This window comes from Pelodiscus sinensis, chromosome 3 (genome assembly GCF_049634645.1).
Source record: "Pelodiscus sinensis isolate JC-2024 chromosome 3, ASM4963464v1, whole genome shotgun sequence".
Taxonomy (NCBI): Eukaryota; Metazoa; Chordata; order Testudines; family Trionychidae; genus Pelodiscus; species Pelodiscus sinensis.
The window spans coordinates 79,244,330-79,264,561 of record NC_134713.1 but is presented as its reverse complement, the minus strand read 5'-3'; the positions used below and the strand labels follow the sequence as shown (position 1 = coordinate 79,264,561).

The window sequence follows — 20,232 nt, the reverse complement described above, 5'->3', positions numbered from 1 at the left end:
CAGGAGCAGTACATTGCACGAGCTTCCCTCCCCTATGCTCTGGCCAGTCAGGTGAAGGCTGGGGCTGATTTCTTCCCCCTTCCCCAGGAGTGAGGTAAGGGGAGGGAGCGCTGTAATGAGGAAGCAAGCAAGCTGTGCTTGGCAAGCTAGTGCTCACTGAGGAACCCAGGCAGGTTTCTTGGTGCTCCATCCAAAGCAAAGCAGCCTCAGTGGCACAGTCTTTTTTGGTGTGTGTGTGTGTGTGGAAACCACTCAAACACTAATTGTAATCAACAGTTAACACCATAAAATTATTCTACTGACTACAACAAACTTACTTTTTTTTACTAGGTGATTATTCATTTTAACTATCAAGCATGCATGAATGGTTAAACTTAGAAGAAAAAGGGTGATGCATGATATTGAAAAGTCAAAGAAAATACAAATCAGTACAGGTGGCACATTAAAGATATTTGGAAGGAAGATCCACAGCCCCTGCTTTCTCCCCAGCCAGCCAGAACATGGGGAAGGGAGACTCGGATAGTGTGCCCCTCCTGCCTTTCCCCAGTCAGCCAGAGCACACTTATTTGGGGGACCATGGAGTGGGGTGCATTCACACCCTTGTGGTCCACAGTTACCAAAAAAATAGCACACCCCAGAAATTTCTGCATCCAGGCCTGCTGTTTCTGATGTTCTTAAATTCTTCACTATTAAGTTTTAGTCTTTGCTAGTTGCTCTTCAGATTCTTACACAAAGGGACATGCAAGTACTCCATATAATTCATTTTACTGTGCATTCTTATGAGAACAGTTTTGTTGCTTTCAAGAATTATCCTTTAAAATTAAGTTTTATTTACAAACAAAAGGTCTTTGTTAATGCCCTGAAAGTATGTTAATCTAAAAGCTTTAAAAATAAGCAAATTACTCCTATTCCACTGATTTTACTATAGTTTTTAATCTAATAAATTAAGGTTATTTTGTAACTGGAGGTAATATACGAAATGCATGTCAACTGCACAGTACAGAAGTCACATAAAGGTCAAAGAACATTTGTTATCACTGACATGTATAATGAGCAGTAGAAACTGAAGTAATGAATGATCATCTAGTGGAAAATTGTGTTCACTAATTGTGTTCACTAATCACTCCAGCTAACTTGATAACTAGACTTCAGTATATAGTATCAGCTTGTTTTCTAAGCTGAAGTCCAGGAGTAAAACAAGAACAGTTCATATAGTACATTTTTTCTGTGTAAGATGGGCATAATTTAATCTTTAATAAAAAGAAAAGGTTTCAATAAATAAATACATTAAAATATACTTAAAAGCCAAATAAAATGTTGTTTTGCCATAATAGCTCAACCTACTACCACCACTGAGGCTTTAAATTGACAAGGAACATAAAATAAGTTAATTATGCAGGAAACTCACATTGATGTGGGACTCTTTACTTCAGTATCAGTAACTATACCTTTTAAATTTTATTTCTGTTGAAAATATTATTACAAGTCAGGGTCAAGAAGTCTGTGCAGAGCACTGGTAACTAAGAATAAGATGAATGATCTCCCTTATTTCCAGGGATATTGAAGGACACAATTTCCTAGAAAAGCATTTAAATACTAGATTTACCTGGCATTGCTAAGGTCCTTAATTCAATTTTTTAGTTTCTTCATTGAAATCATTGCTCTGGGGTGCGATGGGGATGAAGGGTTCAATTTGCAGACTGAGGGAGAGAAAAGACTATCCTCATTCACCACAGCGGCTTGGGGCCCTGAAGCCTGAGCTCAAGAAGGTAGTCCAGGATAGCTGGCACAGGGGCCTCCGTGGGGGGAAGACCTCCTTGTTAACCTGACCAAATTACAAAACGTTTCCATTTTGCCAAGTAGGAAGACTGGGTAGAAGGTTTCCAGCTCCCCAAAAGTACTGCCTGGACCTGCTCTGCACACTGCTTCTCTGCCACTGTTAGCCATGAAGCATCCATGCCATGAGATACAGGGAGTGGAGATTCAGGTGCCATAGCCTGCCAAACTCCTGAGAGATTAGGTCTGGGTACAGAGGGAGGGCCAGAGAAAGCTCCACCGAGAGCACGAGGAGGTCTGGGAACCAATGTTGGTGAGGCCAAACCAGAGCTATTAGGATTACTGAGGCCCAGAACTCCCTTCCACAGAGTAATTCTCAGGGTATCAATAGGAAGGGGGTGAAAGTGTACAGACAGACACTAAGGCCAGGAGATCATGAGCGCATCCTCGGGCTAAGCCCGAATAGGAAGCAAAACCAGGGACACTTCCTGTTGACACGGGTAAAGAATTGGTCCAGGTGGGGAACCTCCACCTGCAGAAAATGGAGAGGGCTACATCTGCCCTGAGAGACCACTCATGTCCCTGGAAGGGCCTGCTGAGGTGGTCTGCCGGCTCGTTTTGGGCTCCGGGGAGGTAAGTGGCCACCGGGTGAATATTGTCAGAGACAGAAGACTCCCATAGAAGGAGAGACTTCTTGCATAGGGGATAAGAGCGAGCACCACCCTGTTTATATAGAACATCGCAGCCGTATTGTCGATGAGAATCAAAATGCACTTGTTCTGAAGCTGCGGAAGGAAGACCCTGCAGGCGAGGCGAATAGCTTGCAGCTCCCGGACATTGATATGCAGGGAGAGATCTTCAGGGCCTCACATACCTTGCGTCCATAGGCTCCTAAAGTGGGCACTCCAGCCCATATCAGAAGCGTCAGTTGCAAGCTGGATGGATGGAGAGGACTGAGGAATGGCATCCCCTTGAGCACCGCCTCCTCACACAGCTATTAGTCAAGGGAGCTCAGCATGTCTGCAAGCACCGTCACCACCATGTCCATATGCTGCCAAGTTGTGTTGTGGGTCCATGCCAGCCACAGCTGAAGCAGCCATAACCTCAGTCTGGCCAACCTCATCACATAGGTACATCCTGCCATGAGACCCAGAAGCCTCATGCAACAGCAGGCGGTTGTGGCAGGAAATTACTGGAGCTGTAATATGGTCTCTTTCAGCATCAAGAAGCACTCTCTGGGGAGGGAGGCCCTTACCCTTGTTGCATCCAGGAAGGCTCCCACGAAGCCTGGGGACTGGACTTGACCTCTTGAGGTCCCTTCCAATCCTAGTATTCTATGAATTCTATCATTTGTGTGGAAACCAGGGTGGATTTGGCCTCGTTCAGTATAAGGCTCAGCCCTTATAAGAGTTACATGGATAATAACCTGTGACGGGGATGAGCCCTTGACCAGCCAATAATCCAGGTACAGATAAATCTGGATGTGTGGCCACCACTGCCATACACTTAGTAAAAAAACCCTGGGGGCTGTGGAAAGGCCAAAGGGCAGGGCCATGAACTGATAATGGTCACGGCCCACCACAAGGCGGAGGAACTGCCTGAATGCAGGTGCGATAGAGATGTGAAAATAGGCATCTGAGATCAAGGGCAGTGTACCAGTCTCCTAAAGTTAGGAAGGGAATGATGGAGGCCAAAGACACCATCTTGAACTTGGATTTTACTAAGAACGCATTCAGGTCCTTCATATCCAGAATGGGCGGAAACCACGCTTGGCCTTTGGGACCAAGAAATATCAGGAGTAGCAACCCTTTCACCTGGGGTACAAAGGTACTTCCTCTACTGCCCCAAGGTCGAGAAACTTTTGCACTTCCAACTTGAGAAGATGCTCATGAGAGGGGTCCCTGAAGAGGGATGGGAGCGGAAGGGGATGGAGAGCCAGTGGGGATATATATGCACTGATACAGTGGCGCCAAGGGAAAACTTTCCAACAATCTGCTCCCAGCTCCCAAGTGCTTCTGCATAACATGCCAGAATTTCCCAATTACACCCTCATTGCACAAGTGAGCTATGAAGTGAGGAAAAAGGAAAATACACTGTATCGTTTATGACAGCCCTTGGAATTCCAAGAAGTGTAATAAAAATAGTTTATTTTCAACTTTCAATATCTTATTACAGTAAAACGCCGATGGTCCGGCATCTGATGGTCCGACACCATCAGGAACCCGTAAGTGCTCCGGGAAGCTGGACTATTGGAGCTGCTCTGTCCCCAGCTTCCCTGATTCAGCCGCTGCTAAAACTGACCAGCGGCTGAATCGGTAAAGCCAGGGCCAGAGCAGCTGGAGTGCTGCCGGGTAGATCCCATAGCGCTGCCCCTCGGGGGCTGTGGGACCAACCTGGCAGCACTCCAGCTGTCCCCGATTCAGCCACTACTGAAACTGACCAGCAGCTGACTCCAGGAAGCCCAGGGCAGAGCAGCTCTGCCTCAGGCTTCCTGGAGTCAGCCGCTGATCAGTTTCAGCAGCGGCTGACTTGGGGACACCTGGGGCAGAGAAGCTGGGGTGCTGCCAGGTTGGTCCAGTAGCACCGAGGAGCTGCGCTGCGGGACCAACCGGGCAGCACCCCAGCTGCTCTATCCCAGGCATCCCCAAGAGCAGCTGGGGTGCTGCCAGGTTGGTCTCGCCACGCCAAGGGTCGGCACTACTGGACCAACCCAGCAGCACTCCAGCTGCTCTGCTGCAGGCGTCCCCGATTCAGCCACTGCTGAAACTGACCAGCAGCCGCTCAATCGGGGACCCCTGGGGCAGAGCCAGACTATCGGAAGGGGGGGCTATGAGGAGTCTGGGGTGGCATCCCCCCCATCCCAGACCCCTGATAGCCGCCCCCCTCCTTCCGATAGTCCGGCATATCTGATAATCCAGCACCCCCGGGTCCTAAAGGTGCCCGATTATCGGAAGTTTACTGTACTAGATATTCGGTCCTGTGATTCAAAATGGTAAAGAAACCCCTGAAGTTGCCAAAATTTCACATTAGGTCAAAGGCACAGGATTTGAGGGAGATGGAAAACTGCATACAGAGTAGAGTTGGAACACACGAGCACTATAAAGGGGTTAAAAAGATTACTTGTTGCCAATTAACAAGCACTTGGGGAGAACTGTGTGATTCAAGTTTTAGCAAGAAAAATAAGGATTTGTTAAGCAAGCAACTTTACAGACTAGTTGCTTTCAATTATTACCAGAAAGATCACGCTCCAGAACTGGAGACATACACATTTGAGACCACAAGTCACAGTTTGCGTTACCCTCTAATCTGATTGACAAGAAACACTGCACCATTTAATCAGATTTTTTTTTAAGACATTACAGGTGACCGAGAAAAAAAATTATACCAAGTTAAGTGTATCTTCACAGAATTGCTCTCCTGCATTTGCTGGTTGAGTATAGCTAGGATTCGTACCCAGTTCCTATGGTAGATAAATTATTTTACCTTCACACATGTGCAGGTCTTTGTTACATACATTAAACTGAAAGGCATGATTAAAACATGATTTCAGCAAGACAGACAGCTGTATAAGTGCCCTGATCTGCCCTATTAGTCTAGCATATACAATGTAATGCCCATCCTCAGACTTTGACAAATACATAGCTTATTACAACACAATCCTTCTGCTTTGACATTTTCTATACTCTGATATTTGGCAATGATGTAAGACTGATCATATGCCATTCCTTGGCCAGCTACAGAGCACAGATTACTAGATATTTTCAACCTCATTTGAAACTAGGGTTCATGGAAGTGAAAATGCTGTGTATACAGACATTATTTAAGATGCAGTTGCAGAAATAAGCAGGATGGAAATAGGGATGCTAACAGCTACCCAGCTAACCATTTAACCAATAAGCAATTACTTGTTGGTTAATGGTCCCAATTAACTGCGACACACATCCCCACATGCTCTGCATTTCAAACTCAGACCAGCAGGTTGGCTCAGTCCCAGTCCAAGTTTTAAATGAAGAGCACACAAGGGAGCCACCTGCCACCCAGCACTGCTGCCTCCGATACAGAAGCAGTAGCATGGGGTAGCAAGAGGGTCCCCAGGAGTTAGGCCACGAGCTGGGAGCATTTTCATAACCATGTAATCACTTGAAATTGTTGCGGCTACACAATGAGTAAAATCAATGATATCTAACATCCCTATTAAGACAAAGGAACTACTCCTTGTACCTGTGGCACTAAAGCCAAGTTTTACGGGAGGGAGTCTTCCAGTCTTCAAATTCCAGAGAAATGTTCTGGTAGCATGCAAAATCAACTCTGACCAGGGAAATAAATGTACCCTTGTCTAAGGTCATTGTCCTCTTCAGTTTGGGAGTCTCTGCTATCATCTAAAGATCTCTTCAGAGTACCAAGTACGACTGGGCCCCATTTCAGAGGGGACAAGGAGAGGGAATTCTCCTCCCTATCCTGCTGGTCCCTCAAAGCATGTTTTCAAATGTCTGGATGTTGTCCAACATGATCACAGCCTCCATAGGTGTGCCATTTTTCAGATATAAAGCCATGCAACGGGATGTTATTTTAAGCAAGCTCTGTAAGCTGTAGTTATTTACAGGCATCTGGATCATTGCCTTAGGCCTGCTAGCAGCATTCTTACACATTGTTGTCTTCTGAGACAATGTGAGGTGGACTTATTAACACACAGCAGACACAAAGAAGTCAATACTATTCAAAAACAGTGCACATTGAGATCTATAACATGTGCTGAGCTATTTATACAAGTGAAGGATTTCAGAAAACTTAACCTTGGATCAAAAGATGGACAAGCTGAGCTACATAAGCAATGATTAGTACTCTTTAGACAGTAGTAAAAGGACTAATTATCTCAGTGAAACCCTTATGGCACTGTTAGTTGTTTATTCTGGCACTGAACCGATCAGTGTAACTCAACAGTGACAGATGTCACTGTTGTTGGTCTTTCCAGAACTAGTACAGCACACCCATGCAGATACATGGTACATTTCAGATTCCAACAGAGGTTAGCATGTCAAATTTCACTAAATATAGACAAGACCTAAATATGATTGGGTAATTCAACTTGTAAATCTGTCTATGATGAATGCTGGCATGGAAACCTAAAAATGTTCTTTTATCATGCAAGATGGACTGGTACCCTCACCTCCTAGGACTCAAGTCAAACAGGCACCATCAGATAATTGTTTTTTGTCACTACAGACTAGGGATATTAAATATTGGTTTACTGAATAGTCGATTAACCTCACAAATTCTTATCAGTTAGTCGATTATTCTATAGTCCCTGGAGGTGGGCCAGAAGTCAGTACACTCTGGCCCCACTCCTGAGGAGCCCTCTGTGACTCCATGCTGCTGCCTCTGTATGAGAAGCAGCAGCACAGGGTGCCAGTGCAAGCTAAACCACAAGGGGAGACAGTTAAAAAACCAGCTCACCTCATGGGCCAGCTGTCTGTCACCCTGTGCTGCTGCCTCGGATACAGAGGGAGCAACATGTGGTGGCAGTAGCCCCTGTCCGGGTATGGGCGGGAGGGGTGCTAAGCTCCCAGACCTGGCGCGAGCCAGACTGTCTCTTAATACACTTTAAATGCAGAGCCGCAGCAGGGATAGGTCCCAGACTCAATAGGAGACAAGCCTGAGCCATGCTGCTGGCCAGCCTGCTTAAAAAAAAAAAAAAAAAGTACTGGCAGGGGATGGAGTGGGGAGGGGGGGAAATGCATGTGGTCTACAGCATTAACCTATAAGCTTTTTCTTATCAGTTAATCGACTACTCTATTACATCCCTACTACAGACCTGCAGAAGATATGAACTAGAGACCAAACATTAAATGCCTCCATACTTCATTACCGATTCCCCTTTTCCATTCCACATGCAGATAAGATGCAGTTTCCAAGAAAGTATACCTTAAAATCTTTTGTTTTAAATAAAACCTATCAACCTGCATTTTTAAATGGACAGGAATTTTACAAATACTAAGCTGATGGAGTGTGCTCCAAAAATCAAGGCATACTGTTAAATTTTTTAAACAACGAGATTTTTTTTTTTGCGTTTTTCTATTGACGTTTATAAAGGATCTTTACAAAAAGGGAGAAAATGACTGATTATACAAGAACAACAACAAAAGTTCTGTATGCAAATCACTGCATACTTAAAGCTTGAAAGACTTTCACCAATGTCTTTCAAATATAGTAACACAGGGTATTACTTAAAAGTATAGTAGGTATGCATTCTTCAGTCAGAAGTATGAACTCTAACAGGGTCCTTTTAAGAAAAGTTCTTGAGCCCTATGAGCAGGGTACATGTAATTTGAAGCACAATGGAACAAAATTCTGCAGAAATGTTAACCTGTTCATCTTCTTCCCTCCTTAGGCCTCCGCTCCTGCTGTACTCTGTAGGCAGCCTAGCTAGTCAATCTGTACTATGGGCTCCCTTCACTCCCTAAAATTGAACTTAAGTTCTGCCTCCTGGACTGTACATCACCCAGCCACCCCTAACTTGTTTGATAAAGGATTATGGTGCTACCTTACTGTTCTATGTGAGAAAAGGTGCAGAGCAGCAGCTGTTGACCCATCCAGCAGGAAAGGGAGACAAAATAAAGTGTTGGGTACCCTGTCACGTTACTGGATTTTAGAGGGAGCAGACAGATGACCGCTGAGCCCACAGTGGGGTGTTTGCCCCAAATTCGGTACTAAATGAATCATGTGAGGTGTCAAACAAAAGCTTATGTTCTACTGATTCTATGTATGCTACTCATGTCCACGTGTAATGTTTGTATGTGGAGTTATGAATATGGACTCTGTGCTGATACTATGAATGGACTGCCTGTCATGAGGAAGGAATGTCCAATGAATGATTATGCTAATTAGCAGGGCCTGATGAATGGCAGCAAAAACCGCTCACCATCCCCGTACTGCGCATGTACAAGAGCCGCAATGCACATGTGCGCGCCGCGAATGAATGGGGCGCGCGGCTGAAATCTACTCGCCATGGGCGAGTAGATTGTATTGTTTATCGAGCCCTGCTAATTAGCATGGCTTCGGGGACCATGGCTCTCAGAGAGGCTAATACACACCCGAGGAATGCATCTGGAAACATGCAAGCCAGCCAGGGCATAATGGCGGCTGGCATGTGGAACAGAGACAGGTCACTTGACCATGTGACCCATTCCAGCTTGGGAGACACCAAGAATGAACATAAAATGCCATGAGGCTGTCTCCATCTTGTCTTCAATCTTGCTACTGATCCTAGATGCAGCCTCACTAGGGACAGAGAGCCAGGAAGGATTGCTGACCCATCCTGACATAGGATGCACACCAGAGACTTCTAAGCTAGCAGTTTGTAACATCTCTGCTATGAGCCTGCATCAAGAACTTAGTGATTGATGCATATAATGTATTCTCCTTAACAACCTTACTCTCAATCTTTTCTTTCTTTTGCTAATAAATCTTTAGATTCTAAAGGATTGGCCCAGAGTGATCTTGTGGGTAAGATCTAAAGTATAAATTGACTAGGGATTTGTGGCTGGTTCTTTGGGACCGGGAGAATCCATTCGGGGTAGGTGAGATTGGGTTCTATAACCTCTCACCAGTGTGTAGGCCCAGGGCTCACTGTGGCACAGGGAGAGCTGGAGTGTCTGAGGGTTTTGCTCACGAGGCTTCCTGCTGGCCGGATCGGCAACTGAAGCACTCTGTGTGACTGGTTTGTGGCCTATTTGGGAAAGGTCTCCAGTCGAGGGCTGTAAGCTACCCTGGTTTTGAGCAATTTGCCCTGAGTGGACACCCTCAGCAGTGCCCCAGTCCATCACATACCTCCAAGAAGCAAAAGTGCTGAATACTCTTGTATCTTGAAAAAAAAAAAAATCTGGATTCCACATCCACACAATCAGAGCCCATGAGGTTCCAAATGAGATGATGTGGGGTGCTCATATCACTCAGAACCATTGTTCTTTGCAGACTTAGACAGGTATTGGCATTGCACAGTTCACACTCTCAAAGTTATTTTTGCAACCATAGAGGCTAGATTTTTTTTTCCATTAAGACTTGGAAAAAAGCATAATTCTGTAGGAAAGGTTAATTCCACAGCAAATCCATAGTTAAAGAATCCACAAGGACCGACCCATAGCTTCAGCTTCTAAATTCTTAGAATTACACTGACTCTACATAGGAGCAACAAGACAAATTACATATTGTACTCATTTTCATAGCCTCTAGGCATCCCAAGTTTCCTCATCCTTTTAAAGGGGTGGCTCCTTTTATTCTTTGGTTACCCTTCTCCTTTTCCATTCTATCTGCCTTTCCTGACCCCAAGTCACTGCTATGGCAGCATAACTGCCACATCAGTAGGGCCCTACCAACATCACAGTCCATTTTGGTCAATTTCAGAGTCATAGGAGTTCATTATTTCAGCTATTTAAATCTGAAAATGTACAGTATTATAATTATAAGGGTCCTGACCTAAAAAGGAGTGGGGAGGGGTGAGGAAGGGGCAACGTTGTTGCACAGGGGGTTGGAACACTGCTATCCTTACTTCTGCACTGCTTGCTGAGAACTCAGCATGGCAGTGCCTTGAGAACTGAGCAGCTGCAAATCAGAAACCCATTTCTGAAGGCAGAACTGCCACCTGCAGCAGTGCAAAAGGGTGCATGGTCTGATATTACCACCCTTATTTCTGCACTGCTGCTAGTGGGGCACTGCCTTCAGAGCTGGGCACCCAGCCAATACTCACTGCTCTCCATCCACCCAACTCTGAAGTCAGTGCAGAAGTAAAAATAGCAATACTGTGACTCCCTCTGCAACTCTTTCGGGTTAGAACCCCCAACTTGAGAAATACTGGTTTCCCTTCTGAAATCTGTGTAGTATAGGAAAAGAACACATAGAATACCAGATGCAGGGGGTGGGAGGAGAGAGACCAAATTTCACAGTCTGACATGTTTTTCACAGCCATGAATTTGATAGGGCCCACTGCCTCAGTATCTGTTCAGTTGTGCTGACTTCATCTGCAGCCTGTTCTACATTTAAAAGTTAGGTCATCATAGCTATGGTCAGGGGAGAGGAAACATTCCTAGCTAACCTAGTTATGTTGACCTAATATCCAGTGTACATACTGCTACACTGAAGGAAGAATGCTTCCACTGATGTAACTACCATTGTTTAGGAGAGATGGTGTTCCTACACCAATAGAAAATAATCCTTCCATCAGCATAGACTGAGTCTACTCTGCAATTAAAAACTGTGGATTGGCCCATCCCAGACCTAGGGCTCTTAAGTAGAGACCACAGCCCAAGTCCAAATATCCACACTGCAATTAAACAGCCATGCAACCAAAGCTCTGTGAGCCCCAGTCAGCTGGTACAAGCCAGCAGCAGGTGTCCAGTTGCAGTGTAGATATACCTTAATGTGTTATATTGGTATAGTCTCCACTGTGTAGTCATATCTTGATATCCAGAATTCTTCCCACTCACACCTTACTATCCTGGCCTCATCTCATCAAAGCCTAGCCTATTTCTAAAATGCACATTTTATTAAAGGCACTTTTCTAATTGGACTCCCCAGACTACTCACATCAGGCTAGATTCATTTGCATCAATTTTCTTAGCTTTAGAAAAAAAAATTCTTTTAAATGCTGAAGTCATGAAGAAAAAAGGAGAAGAGAGAGTTACTCAGCTTCTCTTTCCTTCATCCCAGAAATCAGGAAGCCAGACTACTGCCAATTCTTTTAATCAGAGATTCATGTGCCCTCGCTACAGAAAAAAGACTACTCTGAAGGGCTTACTACTCAGTGGGACTCTTACGTTATCTAAAACTTATTTTAGTGGTAAGAGACAGTAACACTAGTAATTTAAGCAACAAGTATTATCACAGTTCTCTCTTTTAAATGATATCCCAAAAAAACTACAGATTCCATTACAATGGGGATAGAGGGCTGCAGGTGTTCAGCTTGTGATATCATAGCATTGGGGTGCCTCAGGAAGAACCCAAACATTTGCTGAAGCAATTAATTATTCTCTCACGAATTTTAAGTGTGCATTTCTATATAACGTTTTGGATTAGTGATAGCAGATTTAAGAAAGAATGTAATGTGGGAGATACCCCCTTATCGGCATTTTGTTAGCATTTACTAAAATTAAGTTTGTGTTCAAGATTTTAGGAGTTGGACAGTAAGCCTGAATATAAAAAAATCCTACATCTCTCAGAGTCAAGTACCAGGGATAATTTAATTTTTTTTTAAATTCTTCCTAACTTCTGAGGCCTGGTCTAACACACCTAAAATGTTGGTTGTTGATAAAAAGATTGTGAACAAATTTACACCTCCTGAGCACCAAAGCTATGCCAACCCAAACCCTGGTGCAGACACAGCTAGGACAAGGAAGAAGTGCGTCTGTTGAGCTAGTTATTATCACTTGGGGATGTGGCATTCCTATAGCAAAAGAAAAAAAAGTATCTTTCTACCTCAGGTAGCTATTCCGCTGTAGTACACATAGTGTAGACGTGGCCTGAACCAAACTTCAAAATATTTAAGTATTGTTATATGCTATTCTGGATTCATTTATCAGTTGCTTTTACCACTGCTGGATTAGCAAGACAGAGAGAGAAAAAAATTAACATTCACTTAAAGTTTTAAATTGATATTTTCCTAAAACAAAATCCTCACTCTAGATAAGGACAAGGGTCAAGTTTATGAAACCTTCACTGCCAGCAATTTTCTCTCTGCTGTCACTCAGGCCCCTTCTCCTCAAACTCATTTTCTAGAAAAGCAAGGGCAAAAAGTTATAATCTCTTCCCCTCTGAGGATAGAAGAGATTATTCCTTATTATTTCAAAGGAAGAATATGTTTGGACATACAAATTGCCACACAACATACTCTATGGCTCCACCAAGGAAAAGGTGGATTCTTTACAACTTGCCTGCAAACATGTTATAAAACCCTGGGGCACACAAGGCAATTTGCACGTTTACCTTATCTTGCCTGCATGACAGAAAGAAACTTGTTTTTAAACACCGTACACAGACCCAGCCGCAGAAACTGATTCACACACAGGTGGTCACTAACCATCACGCTCCTTGGGACCGCTGGAAATGCACAGTGGCGCACAGGCGGTGGGGGCGAGAAGGGGGGCGCGGCAGCGGCACAGAAGGGAGGGCAGGGAAGGGCTGCCAATGGCAGGGGGTGCTTCCCCTCGCACCTGTTTTGAACACCAGCTGCTTGTCATCCTGCGAGCCGAACTCGGACAGCATGGAGACGAAGAGGACGCCACACGAGTTCTGGATGCCGAACACCGCACCGTTGCACCACATGGCGGCTAACATCACCACCCAGCCCCAGCCGCCCTCCGGGGGCTCGGCCTCCTGCTGGGGCTGCTGCCCCTCAGGGGAACCCGCCAGCAGCTGGGCTGACTGGCCGCCTGGACAGCACGCTCCATTGTCCTGCCTCGGCTCCTCGGCCACCGCCTGCGCGTCCTGCTGCTCCCGCAGCCCCGGCCACAGCAAGGGGGCAGCGGAAGGGTCGGGAGCGTCCCCAGCTCCTTGAGGCTCCGACTCTTCGTTCAGCGTCATCCCCGCGGGCTCCCAAGCCAACGGGCTTTGGCAGTTTCTCTCCGGCTGCCTGGGGAGCTGCAGCGCTCCCGCTAGCCCAGCGAGGCGGCTGGACACATCCCGCAGCGTCGGGCGGGAAGCCCCTTATGACTCTGCCGCCCCGGCAGCACCAATCCGCTGCCCGCCGCGCGCGCACACGCGGCCCCTGCCTCGCCAGGTTGCTTTAAAGGGGGCACCTCTCGGAGGACGGGGCGTCTGACAGCAGGATGTCCCCCCCCCCACCGCGACTCCGATTGGATCGGGCTAGTGCGGAGCCACGCCCCCTGGCGGGACCCGAAGGGGGACGTGAACGCTGCGTGTCACAAAGTTTCAGCGGTGGCTCTGCTGAGTGGCGCGGGCTGGGGGGGGGAGGGGGAAGGAGAAGAAATGGGGAGCCGGGAGTTAACGGCTGCCGCTCGCGCGCAGCAGGAGGGAGCCCGGAGCCCCTCCCCCTCGCCAAGAGGCGCGGGACTCACCTCAGGGCTGGAGTGAGAAACGTGCAGCGAGACTGCTCGCTCCCCCGCCCCCGCCCCGGGGAAAGGCGCCGCCCCTGGGCCGGGAAATCACATTAACCGCGCCGCGGACCTCGTGTCCCTAACCCCACAGCTCCCCTCGGGACTAAGGAAGTGCTCAGCTGCCTCTGCGACCATGCGACCTCGCGTCCCCGGACCCCCGCCCGTCCTGCCGCTTCCCGCCTCCCTCACAGCACGGGACACGGGGCAGATGGGGCAGCCCCAGGGCTAGGACTCCTCGCGAGGCTCCCGGCTGTCAGGCACACTAAGGGGGGGGGGAGGGGAAGCCACTGCCACAAGCTACTGTTCCTGCTGTTGTGCAGGATGCCCCCGAGGAGCGAGCAGCTAGCCCTGTCTCACACCCCTTTGGCAGCTGCTGCAATTTCCTTGACCTACAATCACAGCGGGCACCTTTCCCATGGCAGAGGCTGGCCCGATCAAGGCCATCAACCCCTGCTCTTATGTAAAATGTTGTGACATCTCAAGGGCAGCAGCATGGGACATTTCTTCTTAGTGGAAACGTGCCACTATTTCCTACACAGGGAATTTTCCAACATCCCGCTTCCCTCAACTACCTCCCTCCCATTAAGAGAGACACACGAGTAGAAGGCTGCACCTCACAAGAAGTTGGCAGGGTAAGATTGAGTAAGGGAGTACTGGAGACCATATGAAATTGACAGGAAGGTGGTGATGGGTGGAACTGTGGAGGGTTTTCCCTGGGAGGTTGGGAGAACACAGCAGCTTCCCTCACTTAAGTCTTCTCCCCCTTCTATTTGTCCCTGGTCCCCACCACCCTCTCCTATCACTTCTCCCCACCTTCTTTCCTATAGCTGGTCTATAATTGAAACACTACATTGGTGCCACTATTGTAGGTGCTCTCATGTCTGTGTATAGTTAATCCACCTTGCTAAGAAGCAGTAGCCAAGTCAACTGAAGAACTTTTCCCATTGCCAGTGCTGTGCACACCAGGGGTTAGGTTGGTAATACTATATTGCTCAGAAGCTTCAGAGGGGTAGCCAAGTTAGTCTGTACAGGATAAACTTAAAAATAAATAGTCTTTAAAGTGCTACCAGGCTAACAAAAACATGTAGATAGAATTATGAGCTTTCGTGGGCATAACCCACTTCTTCAGATGACCAGTGTGTTGGACATTCTGGACTTCCAACTCTCCGGTCATCTGAAGAAGTGGGCTGTGCCCATGAACGCTCATGAGTCCATCTACATGTTTTGTTAGTCTTTAAAGTGCTACCAGACTATTTGTTGTCTTTTAAGTTTATATTGCTCAAGGTAGTGGATTTTTCTCACCCTCTGAGCAGCACAGTTATGTCAATTTAAGTCTGTAGTGTAGAACTGGCCCTAATCTTTATCCTCTATTCTCTGCCTCTACCCACTTACCTCAGTCTCTCTCCTTTCTTCTGGCCCAGACTCCTCCTCTCACTAACTTCCCTTGCTAGTGGGCCCTGGAACAGCTGGCTGCAGAGATCTCTGTTAGTAGCTAAATAAAGAACTGCTAGTGGTAGCCATTTGCAGTGTACAATAAGTTTTTATCAGTCCTACAAACACCTACAAACTATTATGTGTATACTTGAGCACTATCTAATGGCACCTTAAGACTTACATATCTAAAGATTCTGAGCAGTCCTGCATTAGGCAGCCCTGTGGCTTTTCTTTCAAACTGCTGCATGCTGGCTTGGATTTAGTAGAGGAGCAGCAGCCATGGAAGCATATGCATTTGTCTGCCTGCAGTTCCTCTCTCACAGTGACCCTAGACTGGCCAATAGAAAAAAAAATGATGAAAATTCTGCATAATATTTGAGGGGGTCAGCAGTGAGACATGACTGGACTGCCAAATGCATAGTTTTATGCAAGGTGTGCAATAATTGGCCTGAAGTCCTACAAGGCGGCCTAGCAGCAAGTAGGCTGCTGGCAGGAAAGGGACCAAATACAAAGCAGGGAATATAAGCTTATGTGAGCATTAAAAGTTAGCCCCTTCAAAACTTTACAGGGCATCCAGCAATATTCCCAACTTAATCCAGACAGTCTGTATCTGTTGCTTCTATACCTTGCATGGGAAGAAGAAAAGGGACTCTGAGTTATGGGAGTTTCTGAGGGAAGGTGTGGGAATCAGGTACAAGGAAAGGGTTCTGAGCTTGATTTGGGGAAGAGGGATCAGGAGATTTCAGACTCTAAAGGCAGCAGATTCATTTGGAAGAGAGAAGGTTCTGATCAATTTTGAGTTGCACAGGAGTGAAGACAAAATTCTGTATTGGCCTTTATACTGGCTGAATATATAGGCCCAGTTCTACAAAGCATTTGAACACATGCTTAACTTTAAGCATGAGGGTAGTCAGATTACTCATGTAATTGTAGTGTTTTGCTGAACTGGGGCCATGAACTGAATTGTCTGTATTCTGTTTAGTTTGGGGCAAGGACCACAACATATTCTTCCACCTTTTGACAGTCCTCAAAATAAAAATAATTAATTTTCCAAGTTTTCTCCACATTAATATCCAATACATTTGTCTGGTTATTTTTTTGGTGTTTAATTTGTTATTCCCTTAAATATTATCATTGGTTACACTCATGTTTGCCTTTAAAGAGAAATTATACATATTTCCATACAATGTCTTTTAAAACAACTTTAAATAATTATTTTAACAGCTAATATTTTTTAAGTGCTCAGAAGCTTTAGGGGCTAGCCGAGTTAGTCTGTACAGGATAAACTTTAAAAACAGCAAATGGTCTGGTAGCACTTTATAGACTAACAAAACATGTAGGTCGTATCGTGAACATTCATGGGCACTCACGAAAGCTCATACCACCATCTACATGTTTTGTTAGTCTATAAAGTGCTAACAGGCCATTTGCTGTTTTTTAAGTTTATTTTCTAAGTGGTTAGGTACTGTTGCTCCTCTAACCAGTATCAAAAACTTGTTTTCCCTTCCTCAGTTTTTTAATGGTGAATATCAAATTTTACTTTCCAAAAGCAAGATTCGTAGTTAACTAAAGAGCTACTGAGGTTGTTCTATTCTAAAATACTGTATAATTTATACTGTCAGAAGTTAGACTATGCAGACCCTTCCTTAAAATCTAACAGTCATTCTAGACTTAGTAATTTGATCTATATGGCAACTTCCACCAATTGCTCTTGCGTACACTGTGCTACTATCAAATAACCAAATTTCCTTCCTTTCAAGTTGAGATCTCCGCTATTTCTTTATCAGTGCCAAGTTGTTAAAAGGTGGTCCTCTCTTCGCCCTTCTGGAATTAGACTGTTCTCAGTTACCAACTTCAGCTGCAAATTTACTTTGCAGGCTGAGTTTTGACAGGTTTGATCTCAGTAATTTTTATTTTTTTTGTAATTCCAATATTTGAAAGTTATTGTCTTCCTATCAAAAGGCACTGTTTTTCAAGAATAAAAATGAATGAGATTAGTCAGACAAGATGACAGGAGAAAGGCCAGCCCTACTAGACACCTGGAGCTAATGGTCCCATTACCTTCATGGTGACCCAACCCAAGTAGAAAGAAAAATGTAAAGCTGAACAAAAACAGATAAACTACAAAGAACAGTCTTAAATATTAGGGATGGAGTCAACTGCCTTATATACAAATGAAAATTGTATTGATATAACAAATCTGTTTTAACAGTTTACATTTAAAGTGTTAATAGAAATCAATTTAGTTAAATACAGTTACCTCCTGTAGACCATGCCAAGTGAAGGAGAGACAGTAGAGGAAATCATACGAGAATGGAAAGCCTGGGACAAAAAATATTTTCCAAGAGAGAATATGTTGGGGAAAGAGACCACAATATGAAGAACTATAATTTACCCCAAAAAGTCCTTCCCCAAGCTGCATTTAGGTCATCAGGCTGACATGGTTAAGTCACTTCAATTTCCATACCCAACGGTACACAAGAAAATCTGCCTTTCAATCACCACATCAAGCTGCCTTTCACGATCCTAACCAAATGAATCAGATATCTGTTTGCAGCTAGGTAGACTGTAAGCCAGGAGTGGGGAACCTTTTTTGGGTCAGGGGCCATTGACCCACAGAAAAGTCAGTTGGGGGCCGCACACAACTGCAGGGAGATGACGGGAGGGCTGAAGTGCCAGCACAGGCTCCCCAATGCTGGGAGGGAAGGGGGGAGGGAGCCCTGAGCCTCAAGGGCCAGATCCAAGCAAGCCAGGGGGCAGCATCTGGCCCCTGGGCTTTAGGTTCCCCACCTCTGCTGTAAGCAGTGTTAGATGAAGTAAGATTGAAATCCATAACTTCTGGGCTTGTAGCTAAGCACCTGAACCACTGTCACCATACCTCACTAGAACTACAAAATTGCTATTACTACAACTGGGGTGTGAAAGGTTAGCCGGCTAACCCAGGGATGGGCAATAATTTTTAAAGGGGAGGTCTCTTCCAAATTTTTAAAGTGGCCCTGGGCTGCCCCCAAAGGGATGAAGCCAGGACACTTCCGTGATGCCCTGTGGGGCCCATCACAGGCTGAATTTATAAGTAGCCATTTTTCTATAAAGAAATTTCACTAACCAATTATAGAAAGAAACTATAAAACTAGATCTCATCAATAAGCTGAAACCCTGGGCTTGAAAGCAGACATTGACTGGTTGGCGCATTACAAAGCCAATTTCTCCTGCCTTTAACATCTGAATGTTCACATCAGAAGCTATAAATGCGACATACCCAGCCCACTTAATTAGCCTCCTTTAACACAGGTTCTACAATTGACAGGTACTTTTTTGCTATTTATATTCATCTTTTGGTTTCAGTTATTTCCACTCTAAGTCATCCCATGAAGTGGGTTTTACCCACAAAAGCTCGTGAGTCTATATATTTTTGTTAGTCTCTAAGGTTCCACAGGACTACTCAGTTTGTCTAGACTATATCTGTCTTGTTTAGATTGTAAATTATTTGGAATGACTGACTGTATTTGTGTCTTGTACAACACCAAGTATAATACTGGTACTTATTTATACATTATTAAATAACTAGGTAACAGGAATTAAAACTAGATCTTTATTAATAATGTTTTGATAAAATAGGTTTGATTTTTTTAAACGCTTTGATTTTGAGTCCACAAGGAAAATAAAGTATGTTTTTACATTACATATGCTCCTAGCCCTTCATCCCTATCTCTTTTTTAAATAAGTATACTATGATGAGGACACCAAAACTTTACCTTATAAACAACATTTCTCCAAACCTATCTGTAATTTCAACAAACCACCATTAATGGTCACTCATTTTCCCTGTGAGCTATTTTAAAACAGACCAATAATCTAAGAGGACTCTCTTCCTACTGTAAGAAAAGCTTCAGTGAACAGCTACATTATGTAATAAATATGTACTTATCAATATAACTCTATATAGAAAGTGTTGGCTCAAAACAGGTTTTTAGATAATTTATTTTACATAGAGAGTGCTGTAAGTATGCATGGCACTTTCAAACAAAGAATACAAGGTTCCTACCATGAAGAGTACACATTCTCAGATCCCAGTTCTACTTTCACATACATACAGAACTTCAAATACAGGCAGTGGGAGGTATATGTATAATTGTTTCACTGAACTCAGAAAAGTGTTTGGTACTTACAAAAGACACAGAAGGCTCATCTGTGCTGCAAAGTTAACTGTCTAAATTTGTATTGTAATTATCTATTTGTTCTAAATAGCCCTCAATAAGAAAAAGGAGAGAGGACAGATAGGCTAAAAGGAGGACAACAGGTTGCAACAAAATTGTGGAGTTCCTTAGATGGAGTCATGCATCATCTTACTTTTTAAATTGACTTTTTGAAGCTCATTTTTAACAAATAATAATGAACCTATTCACAATAGGATTTGACCCAATTTGGATAGCTAAGGTACACTAAATAGAGCACAAAGCATATGGTTAACAACTGTGTGGAGATCAACATTAGATTAAGCCTCCCTCAGTGAATGGTGTTTTGGTAACTGTCAGTGGGTGAAGTGATACTTCAAACTGAGTTCCTGCTGAGAAGTACCTTGAGGCACAAGAAATGCATCACACTATTGAAGTAAATAAATCAGATTTTCAAAGTTGTAAAAATGACATTTTTATTTCCTGTTGGTGCTTGTTTGGGTTAGGGTGGAGGCTATACATGTTTTCATATAGGCTCAAAGTTTGGAATAAATTAAAATAAGGTAATAAAGGGCAGCTACTTATCCAAACCTATTGAGACTTCTCACTTGACCCTGCATTCATCCCACAAACAAAAAGAAAATTATTTTTCTTTCTGGAGACGGAAGACTGATGTTCTTCTATCCCTCCCAGTGAGTTTGGGGATAGATAAAAATAACTCCTTTTTTATGAAGCATCTTTCT

The 20,232-nt window shown here is 44.6% G+C and overlaps 1 protein-coding gene across 1 annotated transcript in view; it reads right to left on the bottom strand.

Moving 5' to 3' along the window:
• The window catches only part of SLC16A10 (solute carrier family 16 member 10), a 115,656-nt gene extending 102,051 nt beyond the window's left edge, over positions 1–13,605 (bottom strand). Inside the window, exon 1 of the mRNA XM_006123210.4 lies at positions 12,978–13,605. Within this exon, the coding sequence (XP_006123272.2) occupies positions 12,978–13,347 (370 nt within the window). The 5' untranslated portion in view covers positions 13,348–13,605. The remainder of the gene's footprint in view (positions 1–12,977) is intronic.
• Positions 13,606–20,232: the final 6,627 nt, after the last annotated feature.